The 12828-nt window shown below is 41.6% G+C and overlaps 1 protein-coding gene across 1 annotated transcript in view; it reads right to left on the bottom strand.

Moving 5' to 3' along the window:
• Nucleotides 1-8485, bottom strand: part of mau2 (MAU2 sister chromatid cohesion factor) — a 33270-nt gene extending 24785 nt beyond the window's left edge. The window contains exons 1-7 of the mRNA XM_084313458.1: nucleotides 8136-8485; nucleotides 6380-6397; nucleotides 6124-6189; nucleotides 5518-5613; nucleotides 4286-4380; nucleotides 2094-2121; nucleotides 1421-1576 (exon numbers count right to left, since the gene is read on the bottom strand). Of these exons, the coding sequence (XP_084169584.1) occupies nucleotides 1421-1576; nucleotides 2094-2121; nucleotides 4286-4380; nucleotides 5518-5613; nucleotides 6124-6189; nucleotides 6380-6397; nucleotides 8136-8372 (696 nt within the window). The 5' untranslated portion in view covers nucleotides 8373-8485. The remainder of the gene's footprint in view (nucleotides 1-1420; nucleotides 1577-2093; nucleotides 2122-4285; nucleotides 4381-5517; nucleotides 5614-6123; nucleotides 6190-6379; nucleotides 6398-8135) is intronic.
• Between the last annotated feature and the right edge of the window lie 4343 nt (nucleotides 8486-12828).

The raw sequence follows: 12828 nt of genomic DNA, 5'->3' as shown, positions 1-12828 counted from the left end.
CGGTTGTCCCCGACGCCGAAATAGCGTTCGAGGTACGTGGTGAGCTACTGGAGCTCCCCTGTGTCGTCGTTTTTAAGTCAACGACATTGCATGAATCATTTAGTCACGTTAGTGTCACGTGATCTACATTAATGTGACGTCTCGTCTTCGTCGGGGGAAAAAGCTTTGTCGACGACCATATTTAGTAATCATTCTCGTTGACTAAATGAACACAGTTGTCAATGTATCTCTCAATGTATCTTTGTGCCAATAACTACCGCTAAAGAAAAGTCCTGCGCATTTCATGCATTTGTTGAATAAGGTCATTCTACTAGGCATGTTAGCATCTTCGAAAATAAACGAGGTGGTCAGAGGAACGGATCAACTATATTGACCTCGATCTCAAACCCTGCCCTCTTCTCTTGACCCTCTAATCTTCATCCTCCATCCAAACTTTGTTTGTCCGAGTGAAGAGACAGTTGTGACAGTTTGTCCTTCGGATGAGACGCTAAAACCGAGGTCCTGACTGAATCTCAGTCGTTTAAAGAACCCAGGACGCCTATCGCAAAGAGTAGGAGGCTCCCCGACGTTCCTAGCCAAATTCCCAATCAGGTCTCTGACGTCAAGGCCACCTACCAATCATCCCTCCCCCCTTAATTGGCTGATATCAATCCCTGTCTCCTGAGCCGTTCAGCCATTGTGTAGTAGTGTGATGTGTGCCTGGTGCCAGTGTAATGGTAGCCATTGAGCCTGCATAGCCCAAGGTTGGGGGCTACCAGTGGTGGTGAAGGAGGCAATTTCCACCCTACATTGTGGGGAGCGCTTTGAGGGTCTAGAAAAGCGCTATATAAATGTAATGAATTATTATTATTGTGGTCAGAGGGTTGAGAAAAGAGGGCAGGGTACGGGCGGCTGGGTGGCGCAGCGGACTAAGCGCTCGTCACCAACGCGAGAGACACTGGTATCGAATCCGGCTGTCAGCGCTGCCTCCGGCTTGGGCCGGCCGTCATACTGGCTCAATTGGCAGAGTCAGCGGGAGGGAAGCCGGTGGGTTGTATCCTGGTCGTTGTAAACAGCGACTCCTACAAGTCGGTCAGGGAGCGCCTGCACAGCGAGGAAGGGAGATGGGTGAGGGTAGTGTGAGCCTCCCACACGTCACACCTCGCCAACGAGAGTCCGCGCTGGCAGGTGAAAAGAAGTGGCTGGCTAGACTCTGCCATGTATCGGGAGGGGACATGCGATAGTATCCATCAACCCTCCCTAGACCGACCAAGCAACGACCGGGAATTGGCACGACGACTAAATTGGGATGAGAGAAAAACAGGAGGAGAAAAAGTGGATAAAAAAAAAAAGAAGAAAAGAGGGCAGAGTTTTGAGATGGGAGGCCAGCAGCAGCCATCTCCTCCTCCTCCCTCACAGAGCCAGCGTGGCGTGGCCGTACCTGTCCCGCGTCCAGGTAGTGTGTGACTTGCAGCACCAGGAAGAACACCCTGAGGGACTCCTTCTGGATGGGGTTCCCCTGCCAGTTCTCCACGATGGTGCCACACAGCGTCAGCAGAGGGTGCACCTCGCCGAGCTTCCTCTCCATCAGGAGCAGCTGCAGACACACACACACACACACACACACACGGTGAGCAAGTTCAAGTTTGTTTTTTATTGGTCAGACCAAAATACAGGATACTTTATAATGAAATGCTCGTTTCTTATGAGCCCCTGAGAGTGTGCTACTGTACATACAGTAAAGAGAAAGTAAGTAAAAGATTAAGAAGTAAAAAAAAAAAGTAGGTAAAGTCAATATACATATATACAATACAGTCAAATAGGTACCAGTGAGGTAGGATGCAGAGGTACAAAACTTGGGGTTTAGGGTGCAAATGAGGTATTGAATGTGGTGCAAGTCTCTTTAATAAAGTGTGTTAAAGTGTCCAAAGTGGATAAAGTGAGTGGTAAGGTGAGTGTTTGTTTAAAGTGAGTGTGTGCGTGTGGATGTGTGTGCAGTGTGTGTATATATGATGGGTTGTTGTTACATAGTGCCATTGTCATTGAGCACAGTTACAATGTAATAAAGCAACAGAGTAATAGGAGATAGGGGAAAATGGAAACGTAAAACTTACCATTCCTTTACTCAATAGGAACAGAGCTCTGTAAAAGGGAGGGGAGAAGGGAGCAAACTTTAGTTCTGATGGCACATCATAATAATGCTAACGTAAGGAAACGCTGGATGTTGTGGCTTTACGGGGGGCGTTCCCCAAAACAATGGTATAGGGGCGCAGAGCCACTGTGATAACACACCCACGCCACAATGTGTTTAGCTTGGGGCCCTTATACACTGTACTTAAATAAATAACTTATTTTGAACTTTTGTTTGCCATTTTATTTAAAATTATGTTTTTAAGTTGCAGGAAATGACAGCGAATGGCTTCCTTTATTGCCGTCTGACACTGCGATTGTTATCTTGTATTGTAACATTGTTTATTGTATAGTATCTTATGTTTCTGTATAGTATTTTATGGTTCTTGTATAGTATTTTATGGTTCTTGTAGTATTTTATGTTTCTCTTTTATTACCTGTGTGATTTTATATTTACAAGGTACAGGGATGAAGAAGGGACTTGATATTCACAGGTGTTTACATTTTATTTTGTTTCTATTTTATTTTATTTTATACATATATAGTTTTTGTTTTTTGTTTTGCATATATATATATATATTTTTTTTTTTTTCTTTTCTTTTCTTTTTTATGTTTAAAATAGTACACTCATTTGAGTAGTGGAAAAGGGGTAGGATTAAATAAGTGTATACTTCTTCCTACTCCTTTTCGAACATGCAGATTGAGTTGTTTTTCTTTTTTGTTATTGTTTGTTGTATTCATTGCATGTTCGAAATAAAGACTTCAAATCAAATCAAAAAAAATATTCCACTACTGCACCTTAAATTTGAGTCCGAAACAATATCTATATATTTCTTTTGTGGTGTTTTGCTGTAGTCTATATTCAAGAGACCTATATTTTGACTACTTATTAGGGGTGGGACGATACATCGATCCAGATCGATATATTATCAATAATCAAATAGGACCGATGCAACGTAAAAAGATCGATTCATATTGCGATACTCTTATTTTGAAAATCCCGCGAGTCATATCCGCCGGCGCCCAGTAGTGTGAAACTCCGTGTAGACATTACAGCAGAGCAGCGTCTATTTTGCGACCCGATATAATAAGTCTGTGCAGTTTTTTCCCCGCAACGGGTCAAATGCATCTAACATGATTTGCATCGTGGCCATTCCTTTATGCCCACGTTGCGTGGGCAGATCTAAATTAACGTTATGTTGGCTGCTTAAGCTAACTAAGGAAGCAGCTAACCGTGAGAGAGAACAGGAGGGGACTTGGGCAGGAGGAGGGGTGGGGGCATTCTACCTTTCTGTGGGGGACTGGGGGAGGGGCATTGTGTGTGTGTGTGTTACTGAGGATGGACAGATAATGTTGATATTTAAACATGAATACATACATAATAAATGTATTCATGATCATCATGCAACATAAAACAATTGTAGGAACAATTTGGGAGAGAAAGGGGTTTTAGCTTGCGTGTTGTGAGTTCCAAAACATTTTACTTAAAGTTTAAAGCGCAATATATAAAAATGTGGCACTTTACAGTGAACAGGAGGTCTATTTGTATTAAAAACAATAGATTGTTTTTCATTTAAATGTCTGGAAGAGCTCAAAAATAAAAATGTCAATTGATATTTCCGTAGCCTTTTTTTAGTTGATCTAAATGTGACTGATTGTGTTAAATGGGCACATAATATCGCCTCGTATCGATCGCAGGCACCTGAATCGAATCGAATCGCATCGTGGCAGACTTTGTGATATCGGCAAATATCGTATCGTTGTCCAAAGAATCGATATCGTATCGTGATGAAACTGGTGATTTCCACCCCTACTACTTATATGTAGTTATGTGCAATATGTATATTGTTTATATTCAACAGACCTATATTTTGACTACTTATATGTAGATATGTGCAATACGTCTGGCATATATGTGTACAGTTTGACCTACTGCTCTTTTCATATTGCAACGAAAAACTTCAATAAACAAAGTAAAAAAATAAATAAATAAAAAAAATTTAGTCCCAAATCTCGTTGTGTGCAAATAGAATGATAATAAAGTACAATCTAATCTAAATTGTAATTCCTTTAGCCTCCCAGACGGGGGGGCCATAATCCCCCCTCGCAACCCAGCAGCACCATGTTGTTTGAAAGTCCTGCGTTGCATCGGTCAACAGGGCTACTGATCCATTACCTGGTGTATTCGGAGCCCACGACCCTCGCGTACTCCGCGCCCACGCCCAGGAGGTCACATGCGGACACCAGATCCTTCTCCAGCGTGTGCAGTTGCTGAGAGAGAGAGAGAACACGCTATTCACTAAAACACGTAAACATAGCGTCATAATAATCGGCATCGACAGGCGTCAGTAGATGTCGGACACGGCGCTCCAGAGTACCGATTCACTCTAGATCAAAATCGGTACCAAATTGCGATACCTTTACATGTTTAGTATAAGAGTTTAATATGCTAGACCAGAGGGAGCCTTTTCCACTAATATATATAGATTACTGTCCCGTCTCTTGGGTCTTTAGAAAGACCAGACGAGGTCAGAGGAGTTTGATCATATTTACTGTCCAAATAATGTCCATATTTAAAAACATAAATAGGGGGTGCTCCAGTAGCACACCATGTTACCGCGCTGCGTCGCGGGACTCCGTGCTGCGTCACGGATCTGGTTGACTCCGAGTTCGATTCCCGGACTCGCCGTCATTTGCCGAATGTCTCCCCCTGCTCTCTCTCCCGTTTCACCCTACAACTGTCGGTCATGCTTGACCAGAAAAGCGATAAACGCTAAAAAAAAAAAAAAAAAATAAAGTTTAAAAAAAAACATAAATAGCTAAATGTTCTGAATAAATAACAATGTTGAAATTGAGAAGTTTGGACTTGTTTTTTTTACACCGATTTTTTTTTTATATCGTTATTACAGGGAGAGAGAGTTAAGTACCGAGAAAAGGTACCGATACTGAATTCCAGGAACTGGTACCGGTATCGGTTCAAAATGTGATTGATTGAAAACGTTATTAACAGATTGGAGTATGGGTACAATACAGTACGGCTCAATACTAACAAAAGCTAAGAGGATGAAGAACTTTCGTCTCGTTTACATCAGGGTCCTCCATTTTCAATTGATCATGACATTTATGACATACAAATACAGTACTGTGTAAGAAAAAGAGATCATAAAAAAAACATATACATCCGAAGGGGGAAAACTGTACATAGGGAGGGGGGTGGGTGGGTGGGGATTTTGACATTTACAGGGGCCAGTTTCTAATTGCAGCCACCCGTAGGTGTTCTTTGAGAGCGAGTTTGAAGGTGGGTAGGGATTCACATTCCTTTACGGTTGTGGGTAGGGGCGTTCCACATTATTGTGGCATAATTTGCGAAACGTGTTTATGTGAATTATGGTACCCAACCCTACTTACCGCCAGCTGGAAGAGCAGTCTGCAGTGCCAGTAGGGGGTCTGCTGGGAGATCTGGATGGCCTTCCTCAGCAGCGGCTTCGCAGAGTCCACCAAGTTCTTCATCAGACAAAGTCAGAGGTAAAAGTTGAGGTGTGTCCGATTAAATCAACCACGCAATGATAACTATAAAAGTATACTTGAACCCTTTTCACTACCACATTACAGAAGGTTAACCCTTTCACTACCACACTAGAGTTAGTGAAAGGGTTAACGTATACTTTAAGGCCATATAATGATTTTGAATATGATATCACAGCTAAAATTACAATGAAAGAAAGGTTTGGCATTGCATTTAAAAGTATGATCTCTGACCACTGTGTGTCGACATGTAACCGTCTTAGCTGATTTTATTTATTATTGTTTAATCTTATTAGTTGTGCCTATATGTATGAAATTGCTGAAAAGACTATGTCTTGATTTGTAAGCTCGTCGGCGCTGTAAATGAGGGTAAACCTCAGTGTCTTACGAGTTGAAATAAAGGTTTGAAATGAAAATGAAATTAACCATTGGTTAATTATTACCATTCAGGACAACGTCTAGATTAGATTGAGTCAAGAAATCACCCACCTGTTCACAATAGAGCTCCGACAGAAGACTGGCCGCCTCAAATTTGACATCCTCAAATTGAGAGATCTGATAGCGTTCATCAAGGAATTTGATTAATCTTGTTAGTAGTAAAGTTAACACACGAGGATAAATGCTAAACATTTGGGCTATGTTGTCCTACAATTGCATTATGTTGTTGTGAGCTATATTTCTCTCTCACACACATACACTCACAAATGTTCGTTTGCCTCTGATCTTTCACACAAAAAAAGGATACTTGTTGAGAGATGAACCACTGGGAAGAAAGAGGAAACAAAAAAAGGTTTACTTCATAGTCACTGTGAACATAATAATATCTTTGCTTTTGATAATAGCTGGCTGAAACCAATTTTATTATAGCAGTATAATTCTCTCGATGGTCGTCTCATTTGGCCATTGATTGAAAATTGTATTAACAGATTGCAGAATGGCTACAATAATACAGTACGGCTCAATAAACACAATTGTTAAGGGGATGCAGACCAGAGAAAGACTTTCGTCTCGTTTACATCAGGGTCCCCCATTTTCAATTCATCATAAATGTCTGTCTTGACTTCACATTTTTACTAATGTTTACATCAGCCTGGTTATAATAATTGTCAGGTTAAATTTGGTTCACACAGGAGGCACCACTAGCTCTACTCACTGCCTTCTCCAGGTGGCTGCGGACCAGCTCGGTGTGGTCTTTTTTTTTTGTATACTAGTGAAGCTCGGAACTAGGCAAAATCTGCATATGGCTCGCTGATAACAAACTATCATTACACATGGGCAAAACAGAGTCCATTCTCTTCGGCTCAAATAACAAACTCAGCAAGACCGACGGCTTCTCAGTTACAGTGGGTGACAATATTGTCACAAGGAAAGATGAAATTACCTACCTGGGTTCCATCCTAGAGGCTAATCTTTCCTGTGACAAAATGGCATCCAATGTAATAAAAAAAGTCTACCAACGAACTAGATTCTTGTACCGGATCTCCTCTCTGGTAAACAAGAATACCCTGAAGACTCTGGCAGGAGCACTCATTCAAGGGTACTACGACTATGCTTGCACCGCATGGTACCAAAGCACCTCAAAGGCACTAAAAACAAAATTACAAACATCTCAAAACAAACTAGTCAGACTACTGCTTGACCTTACTCCTAGAACCCACCTCACCCCTGCCCACTTTGACAACCTAGGATGGCTTAGAGTAGACGACAGAGTACAGCAACTTGCAATGGGCCTGGTCTACAAGATACACTACACGACCAAGGTGGTACCCATGTACATGTCAAAATACTTCCCAAAGGTCAGTGAATACCACGATCACAACACCAGAGGGAGCTCCACAAATCATGTTAAACCCAGATTCGGCTCAAACAAGGGACTAAACACGTTTTGCAATTATGCCACATCAATGTGGAACGCCCTACCCAAAGCTGTAAAGGAATGTGAATCACTACCCACTTTCAAAAACACTCTCAAAAAACACCTAAGGGAGACTGCAACTCGAAACTGGCCCCTACAAATGTCCTAACCCAACCCCCTCCAATGTACAGTAAATGACCAAGTATGGCTTTGACAGTATTCCAATGTACAGTGTCCCCCCCCCCCCAACCCCACCCCACCTACCCAACCTCCTCCAATGTACAGTTTCTACGTCAAATGTATATAGTACACTCTTTTATGTATCACAAACAGTACTGCATTTGCAAATCTGGTATGTCATAAATGTATAGATGTAGCAGTACTGTCTATCTGTATGTCATATTATGTTATGATGAATTGAAAATGGGGGACCCTGATGTAAACAAGACGAAAGTCTTTCTCTGGTCTGCATCCCCTTAACAATTGTGTGTATTGAGCTGTACTGTACTACCCATTCTGCAATCTGTTAATAAACTTTTCAATCAATCAATCAATCAATCAATGCACTGCCTCACCAGTAGTCATGCAATAACCTCCACTGGTACAGTATATTATTTAGTATGTACTGTAGTATATTAATACTCACGGCCTTCTCCAGGTGGCTGCGGGCCAGCTCGGTGTTCTTGGTGTGGTGGTACAGCACCGAGCCCAGCTGCAGGTGGGTCCGGGCCTCCACTCTCTGCGGAGGCTTGAACTGGAACACAGCCTTCAGACAATGGACGCACAGGCGGATCTTCGGCGGACTCGAGGTGCGAAAGTGTTCCGCGAAGCCCAGCAGGGCCAGGTACCAGGACTCCGGGGCCTCTACTCCACTGGTAGCCATCTTATTATAGCATTACAACCACAACCACAACAACAACAACCCCGATCTCGTCTTCTTCTTCAGCTGGTTGTGTTTTGTTTTGCCTCTTCTTCTTCTTCTTCCTCTCTCTTCGCTTTCTCTCTTTTTCTCTCTCGCGAGACTGCTTAGGATACATTACACACGTCACTTCCGGTTTTTTCTTCAAAATAAAAGCACGCGGCCTTTAGTAAAGATATAATAATGTCAATGCCATCGAACAGCGACACCTATAGGCAAAAGAGCATTGAGTAGGGACTGATTGACTTTGCAGATTGATTGATTGATTGATTGATTGATTGAAAATGTTCAAATGTATATACTCTCTTTTTTAGACTCTTTTTTTGTATCACAAACAATACTGTATTTCTAAATCTGGTATGTAATAAATGTATAGATGTAGCAGTCTGTATGCCGTGTATGTCATATTATGTTAAGATTAATTGAAAATGGGGGACCCTGATGTAAACAAGACGAAAGACTTTCTCTGGTCTGCATCCCCTTAACAATGAGCCATACTGTATTGTACCCATTCTGCAATCTGTTAATAAAGTTTTCAATCAATCAATCAATCAATCAATCAATCAATCAATCAATCAATCAATCAATCAATCAATCAATCAACAGATTGCAGAATGCAATTCATCTTAACATATATGACATACATGACATACAGATAGACAGTACTGCTACGTCATCTAGACATTTATGACATACCAGATCTACAAATATACAGTACTGTTTGTGATACAAAAAGAGTCTAAAAAAGAGAGTATATATACATTTGATGAAGAAACTGTACATTGGAGGAGGTTGGGTAGGTGGGGGTAGGGGGGGGGTAAATTGGGTAGGTCGGGTGGGGTGGGGTGGGGGGGACTGTACATTGTACAACAACTGCTAAGAGGATGAAGACCAGAAAAAGACTTTCGGCTTGTTTACATAAGGGTCCTCCTTTTAAGATAAGATATTCCTTTATTGATCCCCTTGGGGAAATTCAGGCATCATAGCAGCATGGGGGGGAGGGGGGGGGGGGGTACAGGTAGTAAAACAACACAGTATACAGGTAGTAAAAAAACAACACAGGCAGTGTAAACAATTTGATCAATATGGTCAATATAATTTACTATCTGACTAGCTGAGGAATATTCACATTATTCACAGTGTCACATAAGGTGCAGTATGCATGAGGTAGTGTTATAATTTACTATCTACTGAGTATACATTATTCACAGTATCACGGTATCCACTGAAATATACATCACAGTATCACAGTATCACAGTATCCACATAGGGTGCAGTAAATTCATCAAAGCCGGGAGGGGTTGTTATTGCACATATCTCTTGGTAGAGCTTGAGGTGTGGCTATCCCTCCCATATTACAGCTATATAATGTTAGCAAAAGGAAAATAATCCACCCTAACACTGAATTTGCATGCTGGTATTCCAAAGGTCTTGGACAGTTAAGTCAATATCTATAAACAAAGATAACTGTCTCCCTATATAAGCTTTAAATAAGAGTATCAATACTCAAATGTGTGATGTCATCAATTTACACTCTTTTTTTTTACAGTTGGTTCAATGACAATGAATAATAAGTGGCCGACGTTGTGTGGGTTCATTGAAATTGTATTTCCTGATTTTTATCTGAGTAACAATGTTCTTGAGGTATGTAATGAGATTAAATACCTTGCGCCATTGTATTGCATATGATTTGTCTGATGATAAAGACATTCAGAGACAGCGTGTCCCTAGATGTCAGTTCAGTTTTTAATTTTTTTTTTTTTTTTTTTTTAAATGACAGTACACATTGATAAACATCTCTGTAAATGTGTCAGTTTTAGCCAGCTAGCTAATTCGCAACTGTAGTCCTTTTGGCAAGATGTTATGAGACCGACAATACACCTAGAACAGAAACATTAAAAGTACAACACAGTATTTACAAGCATAATCCAACATAATAATAAAAGCAATAATAAAATACACAATGAACTGATTAAAAGTGATCACATGTTTGATTGGTTAATAACCAGGTCTTGAGTTTTTTTTCGTAAAGGTGTGGTAGGTAGCACAGTGTCTTATTTCAGTTGGTAGGGTGTTCCAGAACTGAGTGGCTCTGACTGCAAAACAGGACTGACTGAAGGAGCTGGACCTAAACGGCACAGTGCAGTCCCCTCTCTGGGTAGATCTTGTGGACCTATTATAAGATGTTTTTTGTTTGATAAAAGTACTGAGGAGTGGGGGGGGGGGGGGGGGGGCCTGGCCATTTAAGATCTTGAAGTGTATTTTGTCAGGTTTTCCCAGCTGAGGTTTCTGTATACTTGCTGAGGATGTGACTGTGGTGCGGTAAGTATATGGTTTTAGGTCCAGCACCTTGAGGGCCTGTTTATACAGAGAGAGAGAATGTTGGTGTGTTTGTTGGTATACCTACATTTAAGGCACTTTTAAGAAACCTTATGTACAGGTTTATGTGTCGGTTAGACTATAGAGGACTCATTGAACACAATGTTATTGTGGCCTTAATTAATCCTGTCAAAAGTAACACCGCAGGTTCAATTCTATTTTGTGGCGACATTGGCGAAAGAGCCTTTATGTATTTTGACTGTGTATTTTTGATACCATGGATGGTTGTTTTTACAGTTTTATATGTTTTTTGTATTGTATTGTTGTGCTATGTCTTTTTAAAAAATGTATATGGATCTGTATATGGATATGGATCTGCCATAGCCCATGTGCTGCACACAGCAGCATCACACCTGGACAAGAGGAAGGGGAACTATGTGAGAATGCTATTCATCGACTACAGCTCAGCATTCAATACCATAGTCCCCTCCAAACTCATAGCCAAGCTCAGGGACCTGGGCTTGAACTATGACCTCTGCCAGTGGGTCTTGGACTTCCTGACGGGCAGACCCCAGGTGGTGAGAGCAGGCAACTGCACCTCCTCATCCATCACCCTCAACATAGGGGCCCCCCAGGGCTGTGTTCTGAGTCCCCTCCTCTACTCCCTGTACACACATGACTGTGTGGCTCAGCGGAGTAACAACACAATCATCAAATTTGCTGACAACACAGTAGTGGTGGGCCTGATCTCTGCAAACGACGAGAGGGCCTACCTGGAAGAGGTCAATGTCCTGGCGGGATGGTGCCAGGAGAACAGCCTCTCCCTGAACGTCAGCAAAACAAAGGAGATGATTGTGGACTTTAGGAGGTCGGGGGTCAGGGACTACAGCCCCCTCAGCATCGACGGGGCACCGGTTGAGAGAGTGAACAGTTTTAAGTACCTCAGAGCCCACATATCCGAGGACTTGACATGGACCACACACATTGACAGTGTTATGAAGAAGGCACGACAACGCCTCTACTTCCTCAGGCGCTTAAGGAAGTTCCAAGTCAGTCAGAAGATCCTTAAGAACTTCTAATCATGTACAATAGAGAGCATCCTGACTGGCAATATCACCTCCTGGTTTGGGAATAGCACTGCACAAGACCGAAGCAGACTACAGAGAGTGACACGTTAAGCCGAACGCACAATTGGAGGGGGCTTCCCACCCTCCAGAACATTTACAACAAGCGGTGCAGGGGTAAGGCTAAGAGAATCATCAAGGACTCCAGCCACCCAAACAACTGCCTCTTTGAACTGCTGCGGTCAGGCAAGCGATACCGGAGTCTCATGGCGAGCACAGAAAGACTCAGAAGAAGCTTCTATCCCCAGGCCATCAGGCTGCTCAACGAACAATAAACAGTCTTTCTCTGGTCTGCATCCCCTTAACAATTGTGTGTATTGAGCTGTACTGTATTGTACCCATTCTGCAATCTGTTAATACAATTTTCAATCAATCAATAAATCAAGAGTTAAAATTAGAAATTGTATATTGTATAGTAGTGTACATAGGAACCAGTTTCTCAGGAACTTAGCATGTCTTTTTTACCATGCATATCTTGTGCCTTACCTATTTTTTTTTTCTATGCCTATTTTTATTATTGTATTTTGCACAATCAATGCGGGCATGACCACCCGCATTTCACTGTATGCCCTGGTATGTATATGTGACAAATAAAACTCTTGATTCTTCTTGATTCTTGATTTCTTTCCAATGTAAAGTTTCTTCCCCCTTTGAATGTATATATATTTTTTTATGATCTCTCTTAAACAGTAGGCCTACTGTATATTTGTATATCTTGTATGTCATAAATGTCTGGATGTAACAGTACTGTATATCTGTATGTCGTGTACCGGTATGTCATAAATGTCATGATGAATTGAAAATGTGGGGGACCCTGATGTAAACAAGACGAAAGTCTTTCTCTGGTCTGCAGCATTCCCTTAACAATTGTGTGTATTAACAAGCCGTACTGTATTGTACGCATTCTGCAATCTGTTAATACAATTTTCAATCAATCAATCAATCAATCAATCAATCAATCAATGGGAACCACTATT

The sequence above is a fragment of the Notolepis coatsorum genome (genome assembly GCF_963971535.1).
Source record: "Notolepis coatsorum genome assembly, chromosome: 4".
Lineage (NCBI taxonomy): Eukaryota > Metazoa > Chordata > Actinopteri > Aulopiformes > Paralepididae > Notolepis > Notolepis coatsorum.
The sequence above is the reverse complement of the archived record's forward strand: the minus strand, read 5'-3'. Positions and strand labels throughout refer to the sequence as shown.